General features: G+C 35.4%; 1 protein-coding gene across 2 annotated transcripts in view; it reads right to left on the bottom strand.

Moving 5' to 3' along the window:
- LOC149530546 (Haloacid dehalogenase-like hydrolase (HAD) superfamily protein) overlaps window positions 1–14,457 on the bottom strand; it is a 119,795-nt gene that overhangs the window by 40,552 nt on the left and 64,786 nt on the right. For both annotated transcript variants that reach the window (XM_089808821.1, XM_089808822.1), the window contains exon 3: window positions 1,986–2,046. In XM_089808821.1, coding sequence (XP_089664947.1) covers window positions 1,986–2,046 — 61 coding nt within the window. The remainder of the gene's footprint in view (window positions 1–1,985; window positions 2,047–14,457) is intronic.

Below are 14,457 nucleotides of genomic sequence, written 5' to 3' on the forward strand. Positions count from 1 at the left end.
ATCCCCTACAGCCGATTTTTCGCAATTCATCAAGGTGATTGAGGCAATTCATGAAATCGGTGATCTAATTCACCAGTTCACAAAAAATGAGCAGCCATGAATGGAATCGCCAAATCAGCGATTCAGGCGATTTCATGGCAATTATGGTTAGTTTGTTTAATGGGTTCAAATTCCCCACATTTGGGACTTAGATTTTATTGGTAGTGGATTTTTAAGAGGAGATTTGCATGTGGATGATATGCAATGAGTAATAAAAACCCCACCATTATGTATTTAAGTGTCACATGTAATTATTTTTAATATATAAAATATAGTTTTCAATAAAGTAACATGAAAAGAGACTAAAAATACATTTTCATTAAATCATTAATAACTATGGTCATATCAACTCAGAATGGTTTCAAATTTGAAAATGGGGATCAAAATCCACCCTGCATACTACTAAAAAAATTATTTAGTTTTGTTGCCAATAAAAAGCCCACTTTTGGAGGATTTTTTTATAAAACGTGTTGTTAGTCTAAAAAACCTCACCTTTTCCTTTATAACTTGAGCTAGACAACTTTGTTTGAAGCCTAAGATAGCTCGAGACATGTGGGATTCCAACGAATATTAACCTAAGGGAAAAAACGATTGAAAACTCTTAAAAAGGGAGGGAAAAACAAAGAATGAACTTAAAGATTGCCAAAAATCAAGTGCTTGCATAAGAGAAGAAAAACTCATTCTGACAACCATTTAAGGAAATTAATCTTGACAAAAACCTTCAAAAAGAACACACAAACAAGGCTACATAAACGAACTGTCTTTATGACACCTTATAAATGTGTTGAAACATAGATGATACACCTACAAATCCATGAGAAAGTGCTTATGGTTACCACTATTTTGTGATCCTAAAATTGAGGACAATAATGTGTGGCTTGCTAATGTAAATATGGAACTTACATGTATGATTTTGTATTAATTGGGGTTAGTACCTTGAATGTTTCACCTATTTTTGTGTATTTTGGTGTTGTATTGTATGGATAGAGTCTCCCAACTTTTGGATTATGGAAATCACTATGGTTGAATGCATGTGCTATCAACCTATATTCTTTCCTTATTTTGATATCTCTTGATGCCAGAAAATGTTCCCATCTTGGTGTTCTCTTTTACTTGTGGATTTTAACTGTTTGTCCAATTATGAACGTAACTCATCAATTTAACACAAACAGAATTCAATTCAGTAAAAATAAAGGTATTTTTTAAATGTATTTTTTCCTTTTATGTTAAATGATAATAATAAATTCATTACGGCAATCAATAATTGCATGTTTCATACAAAAGCCACTACTAGATGTCATACTCAAGATTGAGTAGCCATTTTAGAACAAGTATTCAGATCCAATGAAATGTCTTATTTGAAGTACTTGTTATAATGAATGCTATTTATCGTATCACTTCCGTTGAGCCTTGACTACTGACTAGAAACATTCCATTTATATTCCACTACATATTTGGAGCGGACAATGGCTCTTCTTACAGAGACAAGACAGTTAACTGGCTTGCTCTACCATTTGGTTCGTTTATCCATTTCGACAATAGCAGTGAGTCCAGTGGATATGTGTAATACTACATTTTAATACAAATGAGTTCAAAATAAGGATATAAAATGGTCTTTTTTATTTAATTTTATTTGTATTTACAAGTTGCAGGATGCCTGAATGAAATAAGAATAATAAACTTGCCATCACATATTAGTAGACATATAGATTATAGCTTATGGGTCCTATAAATCATCATTCTTAGCTCTCGGTGTAACAGCTGGTTTGCATAATTGAATACACTCTTTATTACTCGTCATAATGTCTAACAGCAACACTTCATTTATATCCCACTGATTCAGTTTAAATAATCAATGTGGCTTTTAAAGGAGGCTAGAATAGGGTCAAATGTAATAAATTAGCATTTTTATTTAAATAGTAAACCAGCGAAATATAATGACTTACCCCAAAAAGTGAATGAAACAAATCAACTGATGCTTTGATATTGCGTGTTATCAAACCCCTCCTGTAGAAAATGATAAATTTTTATTACCAAACTAAAGCAGATAATTCTCAGTACCAGTGATGTCAATAGAAGATAGATGATACATTGTAACAAATATCCCACTTTCTACAGATATTTTTAAGAACTTGCTAAGATAATTCACGATAGATTTTATTGCAAACAAAATAACCATTACCAAATGAGATTTCAGAAAAGGTTGCAGTAAATCCTCCTAAAATGTTAAATGCGTGTTAAAAATGGTGAATTTGTCATCAAAGTTAACTTTTAAAAGGATTCAAGTTTTTGCCTTTTTATGAGTCTTAAAAAAAGGTTTACATCAAAAACAGATCAATACGATCTTAAACTAGCTTACAATTTAATCAATTGTACAAAATCGTCAAAAATGCTGTTTCTTCATAGCAAAAGAAATATACTTACCCAGTCATAACAAAAGAATGCTAAAACAGAAACTGGTGTGCTTACTACTCAATATATTATATTTAAGATACCACCAACCAAACTTTCAGCAACTTTCTGTGAAACTCAAAAGTTCCAGCATGCTGGTACAGAAAACTTCCCTGCTGGTGGAGAAGAAAAGGAAGCAGCCAGAAAGAACACAAAAACCTTCCCCTTTTTTCATTTATTGAATTGTTCCTTTAACAACACTGTATTGATTTATCAACAGTGGGTTAAAACTAAAAAGTAGTTAAGAAAATTGGCATGCGCATTGAAGGCTTGGTGGCAGGACCTCCATTCCTTGACTCTTTCCTGTACCACAACAGAGAATGCACCAGGGGCACCATAGCAGGACACTGTACTGGGGAATATCCCTCGGCCATGTTGTCGGCTTTGGAGGCTACAGCCTCAACCATTTCAAGGGATGCCACCTCTCAACACCACTAGGGTTTTTCACCCCCAAACCCTTACTTTGTTTTTGAGAAGAAAAACACAAAAAATAATATTATGCTCATGTTTTTCACAGATGAGATTGCTGTTTTTGAAATAGAAGCAAACAAAAGTGCAGTAAATGTACAATGACAAGTGGATGAAAAAGTAGATTTATTGATAGGGATTTCCTTGGACGATCATGATATGCTCGAAAATGATATGGTTCCTCAATACAATCAATACCAGCCACTTCAAGGGGACCCATACAACTACCTAGAAGCTTTACTACTTGGAGAAGAAAAATGTCAATGTATAATCATATGGCACGGTAATGTGCATTGAGCTCATTTTTTATGTATCAATGAAGGAAGAACTGCTTTTGAGTTCTCTCAGTTTATCATTGTGCATTTTTTTGATGTTATTTTACAGATATATGGTATTTAACTCTTGAAAAATTCACCAAGTGTTATCTGAATTTTTTAACTACGTGTGAGCTTTGGTGTAATTAAGTCAATTTACCTTGGTTAGTTCTCAACTAGATCCTCGTTACACTTTACTTAAGCTGGTTAGGGGATTGCATAGGAGTGGTTCACGCACTTTCACTTTAGGTGGACTTATCTATTAAGAAGTAAAGTCCACACACAACTAAGAGGGAGGAGGGGGTGAATCACTTGTGACCAATTAAACTTAAATCCAAACTTATAAATCTCAACTCCAACAACTAAAACAAAACCATACACCATAACACAACAATTTGTTGATTAGGGAAACCCCCGTGGGGACGGTACCCACAAGATAGTGTAGTAATATATAAGTTCCTTGTGTTAGGAGCCAATTGCAATGCATTCAATACAACAGTCCTTGTTAGAGGACAAATCCATGTTAGGAGACCTTGAAACCTTGTTAGAAGGTTCCAACCCTATTACAGGTTGATAAAGAAACAAATAGATCCACTACCTAAATGCTTCAGCAACTATGAAGAACAAACTTCAAGATATCATATCCAAATCAATAAATTGACTGACCTACAACTTACTTGCCAAAGCAGTTCCTTTGAATCTTCACCACAATCAACCAACTCAATCTCTTCTATACTCTGATTCTAGCATGAAAGCTTGAATCAAATGACCACATACATTACATACATGATACCCACAATGATAGGCAACCAAGGAAAACAACTCTCATTTATACCCTCACAAATAATTAATTAGGTCGTTTGGTTTAAGCTTCCCCAATGTACTATTAATTACATAGGTCCATGCTAACGCATACATGACTTCTTAAGTATCATTACAAATATAACAATGTAGTTCCCACACGTTACAATACAGATATTACATTTTACAATGATAAAATAAAATCTTCCTCAAAACTATTGGCTGCTAGTAGAATATGTTGCACATTACACAACAACAACCTTTCAAAAATAATCCCAAAGCCTTGCTACCACGAACATAACTGCACTAACAAGTCTTCTACCATAATCCAAACTCGTTGGCATTAATTCCACCTCGCCAATAAGATACATCAAATATGCTACCGTCTCTGACATTATTTCCTATACACTGGTCAGTTACCAGTCTTCACCAAGCATAATGTAACTCATCTAGAACTCCACATAACATCTAGCGAACATAGATATGATTTCTACACTCATCTTTCGACACAAATCTAAGCTCACATAGCTTAACCTGTCATGTGCCAACAACCACCCTGATCACATAAACATATGTTGTCATTAATACAACACATGAACAATACATCCAAGTGTCAACCAAACCTCTATTTCTAACAATCTCCCGCTTTAACATTGACTGCAATATATGATGAAAACCCACCAATCCAAAAGTAACAATGTAACCTATTTGACAATTGAATAAGATTTTCTGAATATCTTCAACATATATAGCCTTTACAAACTCTAATACAATTTTCTCTCTCAACTTCTCCCAAAAAGGTTTTTCATTAAATTTCTCCCCCCTTTGACATCAATGGCAAAGGTAACAATATGCCAATCATCAAGTGTTAATCCAAAATACTCCCCTTTGATGAACATCTCCATCAGAGTACTTGCATTGGATCAAGCCAATCAACAAACAAAAATATGTCAAGAGTTAACAAACACTATTATGCCAAAATTATTACATGAGCTCTTGAAATAGCTTTGCCCATTGTGACCACTTCCCCTAGGAACAATAGCAAGCATCACATCCAGATGAATGAGTAATGCTCTATATATATTGGACTAATGCAAAGCTACATCAATTACTATGCACTAGGCGGGGCCATTACCCCAAGCATACCTCTGAGATACTCAAAGGTGTATTTAGCCAATGGTCTAATGAATATCTCTGTTACCAATTCTTTTGTACTCACATAATCCAATCTGATTTCCTTCTCTGCAACCTTCTCTCTAAGAAAATGACACTTTATTACAATCTATTGAGTCTTTGAATGTAAAATAGGATTCCTATACATACTAATTGTACTTGTATTATCACAATGCATAATACTAGGTTTAGAAAAAGTAATACCAATATCCTTCAGAATTTGTTTCATCCACATTATCTGGTTACAATTGTTTGCTGCTGCAACATATTCTACTTCTGTTGTAGACTGAAAAATATAATCTTGCTTCTTACTTAACCAAGATACTAACCTTCCTCCAAGTAAAAATGCTATTCCACTTGTGCTCTTCCTATCATCTACATTTCTTGCCCAATCAACATCAATATATGCATACAATGTGAAATCATTAGATCTGTCGTACCATAATCCAAATTACAATGTTCCTTTCAAATATCTGAAAAAAAAAATTACTGCTACAAAGTGTCTCTTTAGGATCTGCTTGATATCTTGTTACAACTCCAACTACATTATCAATATTAGGTCTTGTGCGAGTCAAATATTGTAAGCCACCGATCATTGATTTGTACCTTGTTTGCATAGAATTAGGTGAATCATCCATTTCAAAGAACAATTATTGTTTTGTGTTGATTTTGCACTAGTATCTAACTTGTACTAGCCTGGTTTGAATCATCATCGGAATCATATTCACATATTCTTTCCTGTACCTAAAATCTCTCATCACTCCTAACACTTGCACTCTTAGCAATCTCCTTTAATCTCAAATTATAACATCTATAAGCCTTACTCTTAGTTGAATAACCAAGGAATATGCTTTCATCACTTCTAGGATCAAATTTCCCTATCTCATCTTCTCTTTTGATATAACAATTGCTTCCAAAAATTCTAAAATATTTCGCAATAGGTGTATGACCAATTCATAGTTCACAAGAAGTTTTACCTGCTCCTTGCTTGATTTGAACTCTATTCATGGTGTATGATGCAGTATTAATTGCTTCTCTCAAATATATATGTGATACCTTACCTTCAAGCAACATCACTCTAGCTGCTTCACTCACTGTTGTGTTTCTCCTTTCTACTATACCATTTTGTTGTGATGTCTTAGGTGCTGGAATTTGCCTACGAATTACACTATCCTCACAAAATTCACTAAACTGATTGGAAGTAAACTCTGCACCTCTATCAAACATCAAACATTTTATTCTTGCACCTTATTCATTCTCAACTGTTGCCTTAAACATCTTGAACTTATCAAAAGCTTCTGATTTTTCTCTCAAGTAAACAACCCTCATCATTATAGTGAATCATTAATGAAAAGAATGAAATACCTCTCACCATAGAAAGTTGTTGTCATTGTAGGACCACATAGATTTGTATGAACAATTTCCAACTTTTCTAAAGTAGTAAATGTCTTGCTAGGAAATCCTTACACATCATATTAGTAGGTTTCAGAATCATAAGTAGATCCCTCGCAACATTAGAATTAATCACCTTCACTATATTATCAAAAATTATGTGACAAAATCTTCTATGCCATAGCCAACTGTCATCAACTTTTGCAACCAAACAATTGATCTGAATAGGACTCAATTGAAATACATTACTTCTTGTTCTTGTTCCTATGCCAAGCACATTTCCATGTTTATCCTTAATTGAGCATATATTATCAGAAAATTGTAAATGATAGCCCTTATGAACATGTTGTACAGAACTCAACAAGTTATGTTTCAAAGTGTCAACACAGTATACATCTTCAATGTTAGTTTCACCATTAAGAGTAATAGATCGTTTTCCCTTAATAGGACAAAGTGCATTGCTACCAACTCTAACTACACCTCCATCATTGCATGTAAAATCAACAAACTTATCTTTGTCACCTATCATGTGATGTGAACATCCACTATCTACAATCCAATCAGATTTTTTTTTCTCAACATGTCAAATAAGTGTTTTTTCCTCTTCAACAGGATTATCTTCCTTGATAGCAACAAATTCAATTTCATCTTCGTCATCACTATCTAGAAAATTAATTTCTTTGACTTCAATCTCATCATCACTAGCATACATTCCTTAGGAATCTTTGGTTTGTATGGTCTAGGTTTCACCTTAGGTTCTCTTTTAGGACATTTGAAAGAAAAGTGACCAATCTACTTGCAATGCCAACAACAAAAGGAGCTTTGCTCTTGAAGATATCCTTACCTTTAGGTTCTCTCTTAGCAATCAGTGATACAAATTCATCAATCGTCTTCTCTTCTTCTTGAGTATCTTCCTAATCACTTGCATAATCTCCACAATTTCCATTGGTGCTCGCACTCTTTATTAGTACTCTCTCATACTTATATGCACTAGCTCTAAAAGCAATCTTAACTCTAGGCAAAACATCTTTCAAATCTACTAGTTTCAAAAGCTTGCAAGTTCCCAATCAACATTTCTCTATTAAAATCCTTAATAAGAGGAATAACTTCTTCAATTGTATTTACCCTGTCGTTATAAGCAAGAGTCGAGGATTTGAGAATCTTCAGACAAACTTCATCTTCTGTTATAGTTCCTCTAGAGCTCTTTATACCTATTGTAATCTCAGTAATCCCTTGCACATATGTTCTAACAATTTCATCTTCTTGCATTCTAGCATTCTCTAGCTTAGTTTTCCAATTAGGCAACCTCGATTTCTTTGTATGTTTGTCACCTTCATATAATCTTTCTAACCTAATCCAAATATCATGTGCAAGATCAAGACCTTTTACCTCAATGAATTCAGCTTCTAATAATGCGCTTATCAATGCTTCCTATTGACATTTTTGTCACCAATTATCCCATTACAAATAACTGATCTGAGATACATTTTATGGCATAAGTTATGCAATTATCGGCTAGAAATAGTTATGTAGTTTCGAGCATTCTTGGATGCACAAAAATGCACTACAGTTTCAAGCATCATAGGAGCTATATCGAATGAGTCCAATATCGAATGAATAGTTTTTTGCTCATTCGACATTCGCAAGTCAAAACTATTAAGCGGTTTCATGGCCGCACGACATCGTAGGGCAAATTATGAAGGGAACTTTCAAGCTACAAATTAGTGACCTTGCGATGCTATCGTATCATTGTTTCGTGTGGTCGCGGAGCCACTTTCTGTCGAGAGCTTTCAAGTTGAGAGCCTGCGATTTTGTGTGGTTTCGTGCGTCGAATGAGTCGCCATCAAATGAGTTTTGGCATTGTAGGAGGTATTTTTCACTCATCTAATTGTCTGATTGTGGTGAGGTTGCGATGGTGCGACATCGCGGTAAAAGTCCTGTTTATGGTTTCACAAGGATGGTTTGCAGGTTAAGGTTGACGGTTGTGATGTTGCGACTAGCCATTAGCGGTTAGTCATAACATCTCCATGGTTTGCAGAATGGTTCGAAGTCGCGAAAGTGTGAAGGTTGTTGAGCGCAACATCACCAAGGTTCTTGGGTAATCAATGATTAAGGTTGCAACGATGGGACTAACCATTAATGGTTAGTCGCAACATCTCCGAGCCAAAAGGCGGTTGATCGAGTGAGCTTGTGAGGCCACGAGGTGGCACGTGGCAATGCAGTCCAATCAATGATGACATGGCAGATGATGCATATTTGAGGAGTCGTTCAAAGCTTGCCATGTGGTGCGTAAGTGGGTCAACTAGGTTTGACCAGTTACAAAGAAAGGCAAAGTCCAATCTGTCACAATTTGCAAAACAGTGAACATTGAAGTTGCGACCACGAGACATCGAATGAGCTAGTTATGAAGTGAAAAGATTATGCTCATCCCACGGTCTGATGTTGCCCGTAGTCATGGAGCCACCTTCTGCTGTGAGGTTTCATGATGCGACGTTGCGATTGGTGCAGTTTCATGCATTTTTGTAGCATCGCAAGTCTTTTAGCCAAGAAGGGAGTGTGTTGCAATGGCATGTAGGCCGAAGCTGTTATGCAGTTTCGTGCTAGATTTAAATGCTTCTACAGACTATTTTGCGACCTGAGTGTCTGGTATTTATTGCTGAACTACATTTTTTGGCTTTTTTAGGTAACGTAAAGGCTTGACCTTGCTGTGTAGCCACTTGCAAAAGGTATGGGCATGGTTTTGTTGATTGTATGAACATTCATTGGCCCATTTTTTGTCACTTCTTGAGCAGATCTATCGATAGAATCAGATTTTATCTTATTAATTTCTTGATTTGCACTCTATAATCTTAGCTCTAGTTGGTGGGAGTTTGAGCTGATTGTTGTAATTAAGTTATGCCTGATCTCTTTAAACATAGCCTTGTACATATATTGGGGTTCTTCTTTGTTCTTCTCGGTTGTATTTTTGTATTAGCCTTATGCTCTGAAACTACATTCCATTTTTACCTTCCATTAATGAAATTCTTGTTTTTACCTTTTCTTGCCATTCATAATTTGTGCATGTCTTTTGCCTTGTTTTGAATGTTTTTTTCCTACTTCTTAGAGTTATATGTTGTGTTTAATTTGTTGATGATTGTTGCACTGTGAAGATTTCTTTCCTTTCAGCATTTAATTAACTCCAAACTTGTATGTGAGTTCTGAGAGGGTAGAATAGAGTCAAGATCTGTGTATTTGGGTATTTCATTCATGTGTTGTGCATTCACGGGCAAAGTTGTAGTGATGCAGGAGCACTCTCGCATGGAATGATGAAATAAGGGTGTTTGGGTCATTTATGACCTTGTTTAAAGTTTATTTTATATGTTTTCAATAAGACATTTATCCTAGACTCTTAGGTTCAACCTTAACCCTTTTGTGTGGCCCATTAGCAATTTGGGTATATTATGAACTCATTGCTCAATGAGGCCACAAGGGCACAATTTATGTAATTTGAATGCATGTACTTATAATTTAGGGTCTAGTAGTTGTGTTGGGTCAATCTAGACTCATTTGAATGGTTAAAATGTTTTTTAGGCTCTAAAATGTAAAAAAATGCATTAGAAGTGCAAAAGTTGCTATGCAACTTTGCAACTTTTTGCATAACTAAGCAAAAATGCTTCTAATCTTTCCTCCAACGGTCACAACCTTTCAAATATGGTTGGATCAGTTGGGGAAGACATTCATATAGCCCTTTCAGGCAAGTGGAAGATACAATGTACATTTTTTGCATTGAAATCAATAAGAAGAACCTTGTTTTCTGCATTCTGGGCTGTTTTTCTGCATGGTACGGACATGCACGAATGCCTAGGGCTCTGTGCTTGGTATGGTTGGATAGATATTTGAATCACCTTTCTAATGCAATTGGTTTCAGGTCCTGAAACGCTATAGAATTCAAATTATTCCTGTTTTACTGCTGACAGCTCGAAATTCAAGGGTTTCAAGGGTTTTGATTGAAATCAAGATATAATGTGAGATTCCACCATAGGAAAATTATGGCCTTTGGTGGAATCCTTGTATTTTTAATGCACTTTAAGATGCTTTTGGTTTCAGGTGATAAGATGCAGGGAGAAGGAAAAAAACATGATGCCCTAGATAAGATGCAGGGAGAAGGAAAAAAACATGATGCCTAGATGCATACACCTTGTATGCATCAATACACAAACCTGCTGTCCCAGCATTTTAAGGCCTCAAAACTCCATATTATGGTCTGTAACTTGGTAATCAGCATATTTGGATCATTCCTCAACATCTCCAATTGGTCTCATGTTTTTAGCACGTGTTTAAATGGTACCTCCTTTGTAAATATGGCCTAATTAGCCCTTGTGTCTATGTCATGTCCCTTTTTTTTGGAGGTAATTTGATTTAATTAATTTAATTAATTAAGTTGTCCAAAATAATGAATATTTTATGAGGATGACTAATTAATTATTTTAATTAAATAAATAAGTGGTATTAAGTTAATTATCTATAAAGTTATCAAATAAACAAATATTAAAAGGTAACTTTATATTTAATTAATTTAATAAGGTGACTTGAATTATAAAATATTTTATAAAGTCACTTAATAAATAAAATAATGTTCTAGAAGTTTTTGGAGAAAGTGGAGAAAAAAGAATAAATAAGCATCCTAGGCTTCATTCTCAGCAAGCAGATTTGATGTTGTTGTTGTTGTTGTTTCACTTTGTGGAGCCTAGGGTTTCTGCAGTAGTCACAATTGGCCATTGAGAACGAAAACTTTCAATTGGTACGCAATTTTGAGGGTGTGAAATATCACTTGAATTATTGCAGCTGGGAGGAAGATACTTCAGTCTTTTATTTGTGCTATATTGAAAAAAAATATTTGAGTACAAAAAGCAGTCCGAAAAAACAATCCGAAAAAAGCAATGCAAAAAAAATCCGAAAAAGCAGTCCGAAAAAAGCAGTCCAAAAAAGCAATCTAGAAAAGCAGATCCGAAAAAGAAAAACCAAAAAATAGATCCGAAAAAGCAAAGCGGAAAGGCAGCATTGGTGAAAATTATTACAGCCATCTACAATCAGGTTCCTTTGGATATTTCATGCATTCTTCTTATCATTTAGATGCATATTAGAAGGTAAGGCTGTAGGTGAAAGTTTGTAACAGATTTAAGCATTATTCCTTCGGATGTAAGCCAAGAGTCGTGGCCATTTCATACTAGCATTGTAGTTGACATTTTATGTGCAATAAAGGAGACATAAGTTGCTGGTCTGATATAGTGTAATTGAATATGTATTTATCATTCATGATCAGCTTATTGGCTGTAGGTTCTCTTTTTGGCATAAATAGTATTATAATTCTACATACCAAGTGTTTGTATTAATGCCACTTGGCTATAAGTGCATTAACACTATCATAGGTTGCATCCAAAGTGTTTGTCATAATTACTATTTGCTGTAACAGCATATTGCAAGTAGTTTTTAGTACATATATGCATTGAATGTTGTCAAAATAAGTTGCACATTCATGTTAGGTCATTGTGTAGTCAATTTTGAGTCTTCTTGTAAAAGATTCTCATTGATGCAAATTGAAGAAAAGAGTCATTAAAGCAAACTGAAATATTATATCAGTCATATGTCCCTTGAATGCAAAGTGTTTTCTTGAGCCTTTATCAACATTTTGGGATCAGATTGGAGCAAGGACATTACAGTCTAAACATTGTCCCCACGGGTTTTGACAATTTGCTTCCTAATGTGATCTCTCCACTTTGGAATCCGATAGTACATCAAAAATAGGAAGTAATCTTGGTGTTAGTCTCTTCTTTTCATGCTAAGTGTACAAGTTGCAGACCTAAGTCTCATTCCTTGGGCTACTAGGAATCCAAGAGATTAATGGAGGAACTATGTCCTTTTCTCAATTTGGGGTCTTCAATTCCAATCCATATCCCTATGCTGATGTAAGAACATCATTTCTTGAGTCTGAGTTCTTGGTTCCATGTCTAGTGTAGGTTTCTTGTATTAAGCAATATTTGTTGTCAAGGTGCAATTGTGGGGTCTTGAGCCTTGTTTGGGTTGTCAAATCTTGTTAGGTTGTTCTTGTAGGTTGTACTCTCCCAATCTACCTTGGAAGTACCCTACCACTTGCATCAAGTAGCCATATTTTCAGTCCAGTGCATCACCTTTCCCTTTCAGCAATTTAATTTTCAGCATCTCCTTCTCCCTTTTCCTGAAAAGTTGTAGGTTAGGTGCATCCTGATTGTAAGGAAGTTGGCCTTCTTCAAAGATTCAACCTCAGAAAGCAAGTCCCACACTTGGAAGTTGTTTCCATGTTACACGAGGTCGCTTGAGGGTCATGCCTCACGCAAGGGTGCAGACTTTTGTGTCAACAATTTTTGGCACGCCCGATGGGACTATATTCAAGCTTACTAAGAGGCTCACATTCAAGCACTTGGCGACTCCATCTCCACATTTTGGCTTTTAGACCAGATTTGCTACAATTCATGCCCAGAGTTCAAATAAGGCCATCTTCTAGAGGTAATTTTCAATTTACTGAACTTTCTCTTTCAAATCCTAGAAGAAAAAGAAAAAGACTCTCTCTATCTCCGGTTAGGAGTTCAGAAGTAATACATACACCTTCTAGATCCCTTTCTACTCCTCCAGTTGATAGATCACAGCCTAGAGTACCATGTAATCATCTGAATAGATCATTGTTCCACATGGCCCTCCCTAGGAATCAGGTTTTTGCTACCTTTAATGGTGGCAGCTCTCTTACTTTAGCCCAAAGAAATGATATCCCAGTATCTGCCCTTAAAAGTCGACCAGATTTGACTGGTGAAACTTCTATTCCCCCCATAGAGCATATTCAGGCAATTTCAAATATTCGCAATATACATGGTATTACAAAGGATGATGTTGCTGTTAGACTTTTAGCTTCATCATTAAAGGGAAAAGCTTTACAATGGCATAGGGGTTACCATACAACTCCATCAATAATTGGGATGACTTGGGTGAAAAGCTTTGCAAACATTTTGAAGATAAAAGTGACCATTTATCACATTTAGGGCAGCTAACTACAATCAAGAGAGCACCTCATGAGTTTATGACGAATCTCAACCATAGATTTCAAAAAACATGGGATAGAATTCCTGTTGCAGTGAAGCCTACTCCTGGTAATGCTTTCTTGGATTATCTTAAAGCTTTTAATAGTGATATTGCTACCACATTGCAAACCATGGGAGGAAACACTTCACCAGCTGCGTATGAAATTGCTATAAGGGTGGGTAACACTCTAAATCAAGGAGGAAAGCTAGCTCCAAGGCCTCCAATGCTACTCTTCCCTGACATGCCTACGCATCAACCTATAATGGCTCCCATCCCACTACAACTACAAGTCAGCCACCTGTTGCTGCTACTTCAACTTCAACATCTTCTAATGGAATGCTACATCCCAAATTTTGTCCTAAATTTTTTAAGTTGTTTATAGCCGTTGTTAAATCAGTTAATTATAGCTGTTGCATTGATTTGATCATGTTCATGTGAAATTGAATCAATTAATTATAGTCGTTGCATCGATTGATCATGTTCGTGTGAAATTGAATCAGTTAATTATAGTCGTTGCATCGATTGATCATGTTCATGTGAAATTGAATCAGTTAATTATAGCCATTGCATCGATTGATCATGTTCATGTGAAATTGAATCAGTTAATTATAGCCACTGCATCGATTTGATTATCAAATGAAACTAGTCAATTAAATTTAGTCGTTGTGTTCATGTGAAATGGAATTAGTTTATTTCAGCCGTTGTGTAATGAGATTCCTAACGATCACTT

The sequence above is a fragment of the Cupressus sempervirens genome, chromosome 11, assembly GCF_028749045.1.
Source record: "Cupressus sempervirens isolate cs-2001-9-10 chromosome 11, ASM2874904v1, whole genome shotgun sequence".
Taxonomy (NCBI): Eukaryota; Viridiplantae; Streptophyta; class Pinopsida; order Cupressales; family Cupressaceae; genus Cupressus; species Cupressus sempervirens.